At 41.9% G+C, this 14,930-nt stretch overlaps 2 protein-coding genes across 2 annotated transcripts; one reads left to right on the plus strand and one right to left on the minus strand.

Annotated features, from left to right (window-relative positions):
- The first annotated feature begins 821 nt into the window (after window positions 1–821).
- On the plus strand, window positions 822–2,108 carry LOC147928991 (uncharacterized). Its single transcript, XM_087486353.1, has 4 exons — window positions 822–918; window positions 1,108–1,357; window positions 1,558–1,690; window positions 1,816–2,108. The coding sequence occupies exons 1-4, from the start codon at window positions 822–824 to the stop codon at window positions 1,975–1,977; spliced, it is 642 nt and encodes a 213-aa protein (XP_087342479.1). The 3' UTR covers window positions 1,978–2,108.
- Window positions 2,109–10,099: 7,991 nt separating this feature from the next.
- On the minus strand, window positions 10,100–13,698 carry LOC104743047 (elongation factor 2). Its single transcript, XM_087485816.1, has 4 exons — window positions 13,535–13,698; window positions 13,045–13,084; window positions 12,862–12,949; window positions 10,100–12,741 (listed from the first exon to the last, which is right to left on the minus strand). Exons 2-4 carry the CDS (start codon window positions 13,045–13,047, stop codon window positions 10,301–10,303), a joined length of 2,532 nt encoding a protein of 843 aa, XP_087341942.1. The 5' UTR covers window positions 13,048–13,084; window positions 13,535–13,698; the 3' UTR covers window positions 10,100–10,300.
- Window positions 13,699–14,930: the final 1,232 nt, after the last annotated feature.

Genomic DNA, 14,930 nt, shown 5'->3' on the forward strand with positions numbered 1-14,930 from the left:
AGTTTGCTATATTCTGTATCCATACACAAAGAAACCAAAGCGGGAGTGGCTAAGTGTTCTGAAAGTAAATCCGAGGGAAAACATTTCAGGAGAATATGAAAACAAAGAACTGACTCTGTTGCAAACAGAAAATGATGATGTTGTATTGACGACTACAGTTGAAGATCTCTTAGTCGAGTGTTTGGTAGAAGAAGCTAATCCAATGATGAATCCCAGTGTAATTTATCGTCTTCTGATGATGAAAACAAGAAGCCAAAGAACCATATGAGTAGTATGTTTAATTATGTTTAATATATTATGTATTATTACATAGTAATTTTTTATATTCTTTTTATGTTAAATATGTTATGAATAATTATATTGATTATTGTGTACTTTTGTTTAGTTAATTCAGTATTTTATAAATAATTATGGGTTAATATTTGTAATTTGAATTTCAAAAATTGGGCTTAGATTATAGGCCCAAATTAAATCTTATTAAACCCAACTAATTCTAATTAAACCCAAACCCATCAATCTTCTTCCTTTAAAACCCTAAGCTGTCACTCTCTTCTTCCTCTCGATTCCCCGAAACTCTCATCTCCTCTCATCTCTCAATGATCCAAACTCTCTCTCAATTGATTTTCTTCCTTTGAAACCCTAAGGCGTCAATCGATCTTCTTCCTCTCGATTCCCCAAAACTCTCATCTCCTCTCTCTCAATCGATCTTCTTCCTTTGAAACCCTAACCATCACTATCTTCTTCCTCTCAAATCCCAGAAACTCTCATCTCCTCTCATCTCTAAATCGATCCAAACTCTCATCTCTACGCCTATTAGTCACATGATGCTTAATCGAGGAAGAAAGAGAAAAGTTGCTCCTAACCTTTCTCAGAGAGTCAGAGTGTCAACACCAAAACAACGGCCTCACACTCTACCCAGTCAGTACAACTTCACGCCGGCGGTCCAAGCTCCTCCTCCGCTGCAGACTTCTGAAGTACAAGTCCCCGTTTTGCATTGACAGTCAACGGCAGCTCAGATCCGGAACTACCCTCCGCCTCAACAACTTTTTCAGAACTCCTATACTCACCCACTGCATCCTCAAGTACACCTGACTCCTTCAAAATAAGTCCACTACAATCCTTCGCATCCTGCCACTCTTCAAGTTGACCCTCCGCCTTCTCCAGTTCAAGTCTCTCAGACTCGCAGTCATCATTCGCATCCATCGTATCAAGGCAACAACTTCCAAGACGAATCTCCTCCGGTGTTGCCGAAACTTCAAGAGGACATGTTGCAGGCTCTAAATGTGTTGTTTGTGGTGCCAAACATGGATAAGTTCACCACCATCCTCTCTCCCACACCCTTACTAAACACCCAATGGTATGATTTCATTGGTTTTGGTATTAGTGTTTAGGTCTCATTTCATATTAGTGTTTAGGTCTCATTGGTTTTGGTATTATATCTTGTTTCTTTTGAAGTCTCGTAGTCGACTATTGTAATGGTAGCCTTTGGTTTTGGTTTCTAAGTGTCTCCGACTGTTGCCGATCATATACTTGTTATACTGTTTCATGTGTATGGAGGTTTCATCGTGACAAAGGATCTAAACTTGTTCGGAAGATTACTAAAGTTCTTATAAACAAATTCAAAGCTCCCTACTACAGCTCGAAATGTGTGCCTCGGGAAAAACAAGAGAGATACTTCCTTGAGTTCACGGTAAAGTTTTATGTCCTATAGCCTTCACATATAGCTTTACTCTTTGTATATAGCTTTATTCTTCATATATAGCTTTACTTGTCTTCTTTTCACTTACATTAGCTCCTTTCTTTTTGTTTTTGTAGAAAATTCACACCTGGGATCCTTTAATAACTGGGACTGTTCAAGCTAATTTCGAGGTCATCTGTCAAAATCGGCTTGAAGACATGGTTAGTACCGTGAGAACTAGTAGACGCCAACCTAAATGGGTTGGAAATACTCTCTGGAAAACAATGACAGATTACTAGGACACTGAAGAAGCACATCAAAGGAGCAAAACCTATTTCGATGCATGTATGTCTGACCGTAATGGCCTCGGTCCTCATGTCCACCTCTCAGGGCCAAAGTCGTATCGACAGATCCAAGACGAAATGGTGAACCAATTCTGTTGTAGAAACATATGAGAAATATGTGCAAGAGAGGTTGTCCCAACTCGAGGAAGATCCTTCTATTGTCTCAGTGTCAGCTTTAAGTTTATATTGTTAAAATAAGCAGTAACCTGAAGAATGATTTTTGTATATTCTTCTGTTGTGAGCTCTGAACATGGACCAAAGAACATGGACCTGAGGAGAATTTTGTAGCAGAGGAGCAGCTTAAACAAGAGGAAGCATTGGAGGAGCAGCCTGTACCAGAGGAAGCATCAGAGGAAGCGTTGATTGTTCTGGCGGGTCCTCTAACAAGGTCAAGATCCAAGAGGTTCAACCAAGCCATCAATAGAATAATTAAGGAGCTGGACAAGAAGCAAAAAGACGTGGCTCAAACCATTTGGACGATGCTCACAGCACAAGGTGCTCGGTAAAGGGTTAAGTGTTGATTATGCACTCTTTTTCCCTTGTCAAGTTTTGTCCCATTGAGTTTTCATGACAAGGTTTTTAATGAGGCCTAAGTAACACTTTCAAGATCCCTTTGCCAGTCCAAGTCGTGGTCCAGGGCCCATTACAAAGCGTTGGCCCATTTTTCTATCTCTTTTGCATTTAATGTTTTTGTAATTTCCAAAACACTTTGCATGAGCTTGCATGAGTGTGGACTCTTGCATGTCCTTGCATGAGCTTGACCTTGTGCATGCTCTTGCATGCTTTTCTTCTCTCCCCTCTTCTCCTTCGTCTTCCCTCTTCTATATAAACACCATGTATTTCTCATTTGCTACTCATCAAACATTTTAATCAAAAACTTCATTTCTACTTGTTTGATCTGAGGAGTATGTTACATCTTCTCAACTTGTTTACTTCTTAATGTGTCATATCTAAGTTGTATTCAAGCGAGTAGCCTAAGAGATTTTCATCTCTCTTGGAAGTACATTTCGTTTCCCCTTTCAATCCGCTGCATCCATTCCTTTCACCTTCATCGCCATTAATCTATCCATTTCGCTGCATCTTTCGAAGTTTTCATCCATTGTTCATCATCATTTCGTCCTTCCCACTCCAAAACCTTGCAAAGTGTGTCCTTGGGAATAGATTGTAATGCCCCCGTTCCGTCCACACGGCCGGACTAACCGCGGGCCGTCCCGAAGGTCGTCACAATCAGACAACTGCTAGCGATCCGGCCAAGGTTCCACCAACGGATTAGGTTCCCCAGCCAGTTCACTGGCAGTTATCTATCTGCTACGTGTGTTCCATAGGCTTCGCAACCCTCGGTACATACACGGAGTTATGCTGGCCCGGACTAATCCGTACCAGCTCCATTTCTCCAAATTATGTATGAAAATAATCGATTTATTATATATAGAATAAAGTTTACAAAATCAGTAACAATACAAAATAAAAGCGTTGGATCCAACTTAACAAAGAATACGAGAATTAAAAATAACAAGAAGAAGCAAGGACTTTGCAACACAGCACGAAAACATCCTATCTGATCCATTAAACTCGGTACTACCCTCTTAAAACTTTCTCTGCAAGAAAAACAATTGTGGAGAGGGGTGAGAATCTAAGATCACTCAGTGAGTTAGGCAACCCTCTAACATACTATCCCTCAATAACATGCTATCTCAACACATTCAACTACCCCACAATGCGGAAGCTTAGCAAGCATACAACACACACAATCAATCAAGCAAGGACAAACAAGAACCGACTCGTCTAGACCTTGACTCTAACTTGGCCTCCACGCCACTTCACCTGCAATCACTGCCAAGGTGGAACAGGCTATCAGTTCATCAAGATCACTTGACCACACTTGACACCCAAGTCAGGTATCCACACCGTGACTAACACAACCAGACCTCTCCCAGGGATATCACAATCAACCTGAGGAAAGCAACTTCACATCCTAGGGAACACACGTCCTAGGAAAACAACTCCACAACCTAAGGAAAACACCATCACAACCTAGGGCCCATCGATCATCTGTTCCGTCCCAACACTCTTCCGCGTTGATACCACAAAGGCAACCAACCGGACACACCCCAAATCCTCCGTGTTGTCACCCATCCCAGGTCAAACAACCAGGTACACAGTGCTGCATCGACATGCGGTTCAGGCTAGTAGCTAGCTAGACCTGAATCAATCCTGCCATGAGATTCCTCTGGATTAGCTCACCGGACTTCCACACATGTCAGGAACAAAGATCAATCATCTAGCTAAGAGCCGAGACATTTAACCCGCGATCTAGCTAGGACAACGCTTAACTCTAGGACTCAAGACTCCAAGAATTAAGCACAACCATACCACACACAAACATGCAAGCATCACACGCAAGAAACAAACAATCACCACACACAAGGCTTAAGCCACAAGAAAACAATCAAGCAACTTAAGAAACAATAAACATGCATGCATCCTATATGCTCCCAACCCCAAAGTTTTAACCTCAATTTAAACATAAAAATTTTCATGCATCCTAACTCCCATATTTTCCACATGCATGCGGCTCTCTCCTTTCCAGAGATTCTCACATGACTAAAAAAACAACACTCCAAATGGTTTGATCTCCCATCAACACCATGAGGTTATTTTTCTTTGGTATTGGGTACACATGCAGCTATTTCCTCCCCGGAGATTCTCGCATGACCTCACCAACAACCACCTTTCCCACTTTAGAGGTTAAACTTTATCTTCTTATATTTTTGGGTCCTTATATGACTCTTTCCACACAGGAGATTCTCTTATGGACTCACCGAAAATAACATTCTCTCAACTAGACCGATCTCCCATCAAGTCTAGGAGTTTAACCTCTCCCAAAAATTCATGCAAAAATAAAAGTAAATTTCATATGCATGATTCAACTCCCAAATTACTCAATCTTACTAATTTTTCCATCGATCCCCATGACTGAGAAAACCAAAAAATCGAACATGCAAGGCATTTCACACTTGCATGTGATTTTTAAAATTATTTTCCACCCTTGGAAAAGTCTTAAAACCCCCATAATCCATCATGCAAGGCATTTTACACTTGCATGAGATTTGCAAAATTATTCTTTCATCCCAAATCACTTTAAACCTTTAGATCTAGCATGCAAGGGATTTCACACTTGCATCTAGTCTAAGGAAAATCTATTCTCCCCCAAGAATGCTTTAAAAACCCCTTAAAATCCCTCTTGTATACATGCAATCTACATATCTACATGCAACAAGGAACTAATGCAACACACAAGGGTCGATGCAAGAGCTAGAGAGCTCACACACCTCCCAACCCCCAAAATCCACAACTCACCTTAGCTTTGGAGACTTTTGACCGATTGGAACTGTAACGCCCCTGAACCGTCCTATGGCCGGACAGGCCATGGGCCGCCCCGGGACGCCACTTGAAAACATCCACCAACGATCCGGCCGAGGTTCGTGAACGAATCAGGACCCTTAGCCAGTCCGTCGGCGGCGTTTCCGACCGCATGGGACGTCCTTTAGGCTTTGCAACCCTTGTGACATCCCAGACTTTGAGCCGATTCAGACAAAGTCTATATCAGTTATTACTCATACGAATATAAAATCCGATTGTATTAATATATAAAGAGTTTATTACAAAATGGTTACCAAAAATATTATAGTTCGAAGGTAAGGCCTAGTGCCAAAGGTTCGGTTACATATAAAACATACTTGATTTTACAAACAGACACAAAAACTACTCCGGGTCATATCGTTCACCACGCCCTCTAATCCCCTCTAAGGTTACCTGCAAGACAAATTTTTATCATAAGTAATCTAATATTACTTAGTGAATCACAGGGTTCCTGCAGAAAATAAATCCCCAACCCCAAATCCCCAAAACAACAATCAATCAAGCAAGCAATCAAACAAGCAATCAAGCAAACAAACATGCAAGCAATCAACAATCAAACAATCAATCAGAGATAGCATGCAGAAGAATAATGAGCTAATTAAGCAAATAAATCTAGCAAGCAATCAATCAACTACAAAGCAATAAAACTTGACTAAAAGCTAAAAAGTTTTTAACAAGTTTTAATTTATGGGTTCGGTATGCTTCCTCTCCTCAACACCTCCGCATTGCAACCACAAAGACATGCAATCAGAACAACACTTCGAGCCACACCATCGTGTAGACAGCCTCGACCAGGGTAGCGAGCCTAGTAACCTCCAAGCTCTTCATACCAACCCTACAACTCAACGCACATGGGTTACATGACGCGGCTGCATGCTGGTACGGAAATAGTCTGAGGATAGCCATACCCTAGTCTTACTACGCTAGCCGAAATTTCTCGCGGACTAAACGCCTTAAGACTCCAACCGATTGATACTTGAGTTTTTATGGTTTTTAAGCTCATAATTTTACAAGTATCTTAACCAAGTTACCATCTTAATCAAGTTGCATTACTTGGTCGATTCTTCACCACTTCTTCTCCTCTAGATAATGCTTGGTGAAGGCATGCATTACTTCGTTAAATAATGACCACTTCTTCTTCTTTTGTCTCACACTCCTTTTTGCATGCATTTTGATTGGCTAATTTTGTGAAACATAATGATTATATTTTCTCACTTTTTGCATGAATTTTGATTGGTCAATTAAGGAGACATAAGTTCCTTAATTCTTTGACTCTTGTCTGCTTGGCTAATGACATCGCAGTGCAGGTTCGTGTCGCGGCACGATCACGGACGACTCTGCGGTACGTCTCGGGTTTGTGGTACACCTCGGACGACTCTGTCCTGCGGTACGTGGTACGTTCGCGGTATTGTACATGGTACACTGTACATGGTACGGCACATGGTACATGGTACGGCACATGGTACATGGTACATGGTACATGGCCATCTCCCGGTCCGTCAACATTTTCTCGAACACGTCTTCAACAATTCTTCTACCTTTCTTCGTTGCCTTCTTTCCTCGTCCTTTCCAGGTCCTTTGGCCAGGGTTTTTATTCTGAAATTTACCTCATGGTGAGGGTCATTACAGGAACTCCACCACACCACGCCGATCTGACAGCACTTCCTTGATCTTTAGCTCCTCTCTTCGCCGAGATCTTCTCCTCTTCCTTCTCTTCTCTCGAAATCACAAGGTTTCTTCTTTAAGAAGTTGAGAGAAAATTTGGGCAGAGTTTAATTGTCTAGAGAGGTTTTGGTCGAAAGTGAGAAGCCAAGAGGGATATTTATAGCCCCTTTGCTCGACTTCAAGGCTTAGCAAGTGGCAAAAATCAAGTGACAAGTGTCACATTTTTTGCATGTACTCTCCCCCACTCGCGTGTGCATCTCACTCGCTGGCAAATGAGGCTTAATCTGGCGACATGTGACATCTCACTCCCATGCTGAGACTCTTCCACTTCCCGCGTCCCTCCATGTCTCTCTTGCGTCCCAAGCTCCCACAATTGTCTGCAGAGACAATTCACTCGTCTGCGACCCTTTCCCTCGGCAATTCCCGGTCCTTCCGACCGTGACACTCAATTTTTTGCGACTTTCTCCGGACCTTCTCGTCCATGACACTCGGTTGTCTCATCCATCTTTAAACCTCCCGTCCCTTACGTCTGGTCCCTCTATTTCCCGGGGTACATTGACCATTCGGTCAGTACGTGGTCATTCTGTTCGCATGGTCCGTTTTACGTCCTTTATACCATTTTCCACGGCCATTACTTTCCTTTTCCTTCCTTTGGTCCTTTCACCAACTTCCTTGGTCATCCATCGTCCAATGAACTGGATGTCCCAACGGTTCACGTCCGTTCTTTGGCCCTGGACCCTTCCATGACTTGGTAATTTTAACACAAGTTATTTAGGCCGTTCTCGGAACTTTTCTTTTCTTTGTCTTTCTGAGTCATCACGTCCGTTCTTCGGCCATGGACCCTTCAATGACTTGGTAATTTTAACACAAGTTATTTAGGCCGTTCTCGGAATTTTTCTTTTCTATGTCTTTTTGAGTCATCTCCACGTCCTTCGCACACGTTCCTCGTGTCTAGTACGTACTTCATGATACGAGTCATTACATAGATCTTCACCCATGAGTCTATCAATTGTGTTGAAATCACCTCCCACTATAGCAGGTTCATCTATCCCACTCAGAGTCTCACGTAGTTGAGCTCATAAACCACTCCTCCTGCTTACTATAGGCGCTACATACACCACCACTACGTGCAGAACATCGACACCATTAACTACACGAGCATGAATAAACTGGTCAGAGGAAGCAACAATACCAACCGTCCCAATCTCATCTCCCATAGCAACCACTCACTACCACTCTATCCAACTACATGCACCCTGAACGAGTTATCAAAGCCTAATCATGGACAAATGCGACTTATGTTATCACCGCCAGTGTGAGTCTCAAACACGGCCAATAGATATGTTCTAAATTTTTGCAACGTATAGCAAATTGAATGATGGAAGTTAGGTTTATTAGCCCTCGACAATTCCAAAAGAGACAATTCATATTTCATTCGCAAAAAAGCATAAAAACACATGGGAACTCTGCTAAACAGTCGGATTCACCATCCCTCCGCCAGGCAACCCCTCTCGCAGCTTAACAACACTCATACCATCACCACTAGACACCAAACTGCTAGCCAATGGTCGCTAACCATTTCGCCCCTGCTATGCTACCTCCTTCACCGTAACACCACCACCTGAAGCAAAGACTCCTCCGGGTCCGCCGATGTTAACCAACACCACCCGTAATCGTTTTTCGTTCGTCGTTAATGACTTCTCTTAAATTTTGGGTGCAAAAACCAACCCCTTCTCAGACCTATTAGAACTATGTTGTTTGGTTTTCAACCCATTAACACCCTTTTGGACCTTATGGACTTTTTTCCCAGGAGGTCCATTTCGAACAGCTCCATTTTCTTCATCCAACTCCACAATCTGATGTCGACCCTTATCTCGCATATCAGTCTTTCGAACTTGTAGGTTGAGGGCTACCATCATATTTTCTTTGTTCGATTCAGATTAGATATTTCCGCGCACGGAATCAGAAGAAATCTTTGTATCTTCCAGTCCTCCGAATATATTGGAAATAACAATATTCACTGCATCATTTGGAGAGATCTCTAGAAGATTGCGTCCAGCTCCTCATAGGACACAAAATATATCTCCATTAACTTGTATTGTACCCTTCAAAGACGGTAAGATCAACCGAATAGGCTACCCCAACCCTCTAACAATCCCCATCAGAATCCTCTTGTGATAGAAGTTCACTGGCACATTTGACAGCTGAACCCAAACAGGTGTTGTTGTGATTTCATCTCTCATTGGATCAAATTCGGGTGACCATGCTTGCACCATAAGATAACTACCAAACGTTTTCCATGGTCCACCGGTCAATGCCGCCTCAAAACGGACCATAAAGAACAGTCTCCCTGGTTGCCACGAAATACTTTTCCACTCAAGTCACGAAATCAAATCTGGTGACCACGATCGATCCTTTTAGAATTCGGGTACAATTTCTATTGTATGAATTCTAGACATAATTAGGGGATCAGCTTCTAATTACTGTCCTCGTATTCATATACGTGTAAACTAATGTATTGAATATATGTAACAATAATACAGTCACTAAACACCATCTCAATCTCTAAGACCATCTCCAATGGTTTTCTCTATTTTTTTCTTCTATAATAGAGATCTCTATCATAGAGGTGAGATTTACTCCAACCCACCTCTATTTTTACCTCTAAAATAGAGTTCCTCTATTTATAGAGGAACCCTTTGTAGAAAAAAATAAAGTTCCTCTATAAATAGAGAAAAAAATAACAATCTCTATTATGAAAATAGAGGACCATTGGAGTAAAACTCCCCTAAACTCACCTCTATTATGAAGTTCTCTATTATAGAAGCAAAAATAGAAGACCATTGGAGATGCTCTAAGCAAACCAACTTTTAAAGGAAGCTAACAAATCCTACATAGTATGCAACTTTCAATTGAAAAAAAACAAACAAGCACCCTAATGATTATGCATAAATGATTCGATGAGACGAGAATATAACTAAAGAGCAAAGACAAAATCAACACCAAGATATTTGCGAACACAATAACAAAGTTCTCAACAAGAAAAGGTAGAACATTGAGGGGATGGCGAGAGAAAAGTCTTCACAATCCATCATTTCAAAAGAGTAATCTCATAAAACACGACAAAAATAAGGATAAAAGGGAGTTGTAACCATAGTGAAAGAGGCTGCTAAGTCTTTGGTGAAGCTTCTTAAAGCTTGTCTTCGAAATCAGAGAGTGGAGTCATCTGTTCCTTCAAACCCTTCCTCTTCCTGATTTCAGCCACCAGAACTGAAGCCTGAGTTCCTGCATCAAGAGGGTCAGAAGGCATCATCTCCCAATGATCAAACACAGACTGCGGGAAAGCCTGTCCTGAGGTTGCTGCCCTTAGCTGAGCCGAGAATCCAAACGACTCCACAACAGGCAGATACGCCTTGATGTTGTACAACGGTGTTCCTGGCCTCTGCATCTCCTCAAAGACGTGTCCTCTCTTCTGATTCAGCACACTGTAGATTCCTCCAAGAGCTCCCTCTGGAGCCTGGATCTCAACCATGTATACAGGCTCCAAAAGTCTAGGCTTGGCTGTGATCTGGGATGCGTATATGACCCTTCTGGCTGTTGGGATAACCTGACCACCTCCTCTGTGGATGGCATCAGAGTGAAGCACCACATCACAAACCTCGAAACAGATGCCTCTCATGTTCTCTTCAGCAAGAGGACCTTCCTTGGACGCCCACTGGAAACCAGCCACCACTGAGTCCTTGATTTCATTAAGGTACTGAACTCCCTTACACATATCAACCACCATGTTAGGCCCTGTGGTTTCAGGTCCAAACGCCCAGATTTTCTTTGCAAGATCCTTGTCCCATCCAAACTCCTCTGCCAAGATCTTGGATCTGATCTTAGGGTCATCCCTTGGACCAATACGTCCATCATCAATAGCCTCAGCTAGACCTTCCTCCATAGGTCTTGCTTCCATGTACAGACGGTTATGCTTGTTAGGAGACTTGCTCATTACAGTGCGTGAAGATCTATCGCATACTGTCTCACGGAAAGAGACCACAGGGTCAGACTTGATAATTTCAGCACCACCCATGAAATCATCCTGCAGATCCTTCAAACAAATCTCAAGATGGAGTTCTCCTGCACCAGCAACAATGTGCTCACCTGATTCTTCCATTGTGCACACAACCATAGGATCAGACTTGGACAGCCTCTTGAGACCCTCAACAAGCTTGGGAAGATCAGATGCAACCTTACACTGAACAGCAACACGAACAACAGGAGACACAGAAAACTTCATGGCACGAATGGGGTGAGCATCAACCTCTTTCTCATTAGTCAAGGTAGCATTCTTTGTGATGAACTGATCAAGACCAACCATAGCAACAGTGTTTCCACAAGGAACATCCTCCACAGTCTCTTGCCTCTTACCCATCCAAATAACAGTCCTCTGAACACTCTTAACGTACAGATCCTTCTTCTCACCAGGGACAAAGTTGGGACCCATGATTCTGACCTTCATACCAGTAGAAACCTTACCAGCAAAAACACGACCAAAGGCAAAGAACCTACCCTTGTCAGAGGCAGGAATCATCTTAGAAACGTACAGCATGAGAGGACCATTAGGGTCACAGTTCCTGATGGCATTAGCATACTTGTCATCAAGGGGACCTTCATACAGATTCTCAACACGGTACCTCTGGGCAGTGTGGGGAGATGGCAAATGAAAGATCATCATCTCAAGTAGTGCAGTACTGGCAGGGAGCCACGTCTGCATAACACGCTTCATCAAAGGTTTAGCCAACAGTTCCTTCTCATCATTCTTCATCTGGACACCAAGCTTGGCCAACATAGGCCATAACTTGTCCTTCTGGTCATTCATGCAAGTAGCGATGATTTGCTTGATGGGTTCATAGCAGAACTGGACAAACCCACGCTTGCAGGTCGCGGAACCAGTGTTTTTGCCAGTCCATTTCCTGGTAGCAGGGTCAAAGAAATTTTCACCCCAAAGCCTCTCCATCATCTTAGACTCATCAACACCGAACTTGGAAGCATACATCTTGGCAAAGTTGGTCAGAGTAAACGCCCAACCGTGGAGACCAGCAGAAAACGCAACGGTACCCTTCTCTGGATAAACCTGAACATCACCAAGGAGAGGATCCTCGTACGTAGCCATAATGACATTAGCATTCTCAATGACCCTCGAGAAAGTCTGGTAAGCCTCCTCACCATCAACCTGAAGCTCAAGGAAACACCTGTCCATCTTGTTGACAGTCAAGACGGGTCGAATCCTCTCACCAAGAGCCTGACGTAGAACAGTCTCAGTCTGAACGCAGACACCCTCAATGCAGTCGACCACTACAAGAGCACCATCAGTAATACGGAGTGCAGCAGTAACCTCAGAAGAAAAGTCAACGTGCCCAGGTGAATCGATAAGGTTGATGAGGTATTCGTTGCCGTCTCTGGCTCCAGTGAAACTCTTCAAGGACTCGTCAGTCATCTCGTAGTAGAGAGAAATACCGGTGGACTTGATAGTGATACCACGTTCTGCCTCATCAGCTCTGGTATCAGTCATACGAACATCACCAGCAACCTCTTGGGCAATGATACCAGCAGCAGCGACCAAGGAATCAGTGAGAGTGGATTTCCCTGTTGATCAAATAAACAAGAGGTAGTATTTAATTTTCAAAACAGATTAGAGCTCAATATATAAAGAATGAACAATTAATAAACAGATTACGATAATCAAAAAGAAGGAGAGGATTATACCGTGGTCAACATGGGCAATAACGGACATATTACGGATGTTGTGTTTATAGTCCATAATCCTCCGAAGCTCCTCAGATGTAAACTTCACCTGCAAGTGTATAAAAAAAAAAGTGTTAAGCTAAAATCCCAATAGCAAGTACTAATGTAAAGAGATATATAACAAATAAGAAACAGAAGTCTTACCATTTTGTCAAACTTTTAACTGTCACCTAGAAAAAAATCTCTGCAATATCACAAGAGAAACAAACAAACAAAAAAATGAATTAGCAATTGAATCATCTCTCGATAGCAATTCGGGAAACTTTAGCTTGAGAAATTGAAAACATGTTGATGAATACAGATTCCATCTTTTAACAAATGATAACGCTTGCAACAAACACACATACAAACAAATCATGCAAGCAAGTAAATTATGATTCAAGAGAGAAGGATACGGAATTCGTTTGGAAAAAAAAACACACCAGATTTGGAAAACGATTGTTCTCTATTCAGAGTTTCATCTACAAAAAAGATCTTCCAAACCAGATCGAAACAAAAAGATAAAAACGAACGGTACATAACAAAGATCAGAGATGAATCAAAGCGATATTAACAAAGATCAACAGCAAGACTCGGTCATCAAAAACGAACACAAAGCAAACATCGAAGAAAAAACATCGATGCGGAGACCAACCTTATGGACAACGAGAGCCAGATAAAGTGAGAAGAGAGGTGCAAGGAGGCGTTAATTAAGCAGCCAAAAGCTTCCTATAGTAGTAGTAACCAACGAGATGCGATGAGTATATGCTCTTTTCTCGTTTAGGGTTTTCAGCTTCACCTTTTAATGGGCCTTCTAGCATCAGGCCAAATCAATCTTTACAAGCCCATAATGGTTCGAGATTGCAACCATACCGCACGTGTATGATGATGTTTTTGTATTCTCTTTCATTTACCATTCTTCAAAGTCAAAAACGTGAAAGTTGAACATTGAAGGTGAACAAGTTAACCACTTCCACTTTAATTGTAAAGTTTAAACCGAGACCGTATAACTTTGTCCACAACTTTTTATTCATCAAAGTTCAAATATAAAGCAACGAGTGATGATGATGATACATATTACAGGATCTTTGTTTTAAGTTCTACAGATACATAAACTCTTATTGGCAAAAGAACTGGGGGACTTCTTCTAACAATAAAATTCCCTGATTCTACCTTCTATGGTTAAAAAAATAGGTTTAACAAATTTGGAATCAGTCTCGGACCCTCTAATACTTGTGACTAAATTGGTCGGTCATGTAAAGAAAGCTTCGAAGTTGATGTTTGTTTTGGTTTCAACGCCCGCCAGTGACAAGTCCCTTAAACGATATGTAAAGATCATTGTTTTCCTTTCCAAATATTTCCTCTGCTTTATGTAATGTTTCCTGGAGATAAAGATGAGAGAGATGACACCATGTTAGGATTCAAACATTGTATGTAGTACAAATTCAGACTCTCACAAGAGTTGTGTTTGAGGGCAGTAGGTATTATTACCTCCCGACTCTGCTTCCTAGCGTTTAGTTCCTTGATGTTAGCCAGAAATGCACGGAACTGTTGGTAAGACAGACGGCTCCTGCAAACTCAACATGCTAATATATCTATCATTCATTCTCATTTACTGGTTGCTGGCTATAGGAAATTCACAATTTTGTAATATGTACCTGGCTTGTCTAAAGAACTCTTTCCCATCAATCCGCGGATGGCGAGCTGTATAAGAGATAGTGGGTTTGTGATTTTGTGTGGATGAGAACAATCACATTGATGATGTAAAATTAGACAACAATATTGTAAATGCTTAAGTTGTAAAAACCTGAAACAGAATGTGAGCGAGGAGGAGAGCACTGAAGATTGCTGGCTTGCTGAAGATGTAGGAGATGCGGCACCAGAGAATAGCTTCTCGGAGACGCAGCAGGAGATATGATCTTCCGTGTTCCGCTTGGTGTCAAAAGTAAAGGAAAACAGAACTAAATATGTTCTCTGCAAAGTGAAATAGTCTGAATAACTTATCGATTAAATCAAAGAAGAACAATGGCTTTTATACAAGCCTTACAACC

Source organism: Camelina sativa, chromosome 14 (genome assembly GCF_030686135.1).
Source record: "Camelina sativa cultivar CO46 ecotype springtype chromosome 14, ASM3068613v1".
NCBI classification, from domain to species: domain Eukaryota; kingdom Viridiplantae; phylum Streptophyta; class Magnoliopsida; order Brassicales; family Brassicaceae; genus Camelina; species Camelina sativa.

Coding starts and splice junctions, on each gene's coding strand:
- LOC147928991 (XM_087486353.1), top strand. CDS start 822: ATGATGCTTAATCGAGGAAGAAAGAGAAAAGTTGCTCCTAACCTTTCT. Junction 1,358..1,557: donor CCCTTACTAAACACCCAATG/GTATGATTTCAT, acceptor ATGTGTATGGAG/GTTTCATCGTGACAAAGGAT. Junction 1,691..1,815: donor GATACTTCCTTGAGTTCACG/GTAAAGTTTTAT, acceptor TTGTTTTTGTAG/AAAATTCACACCTGGGATCC.
- LOC104743047 (XM_087485816.1), bottom strand. Junction 12,742..12,861: donor TATTGCCCATGTTGACCACG/GTATAATCCTCT, acceptor TTTGATCAACAG/GGAAATCCACTCTCACTGAT.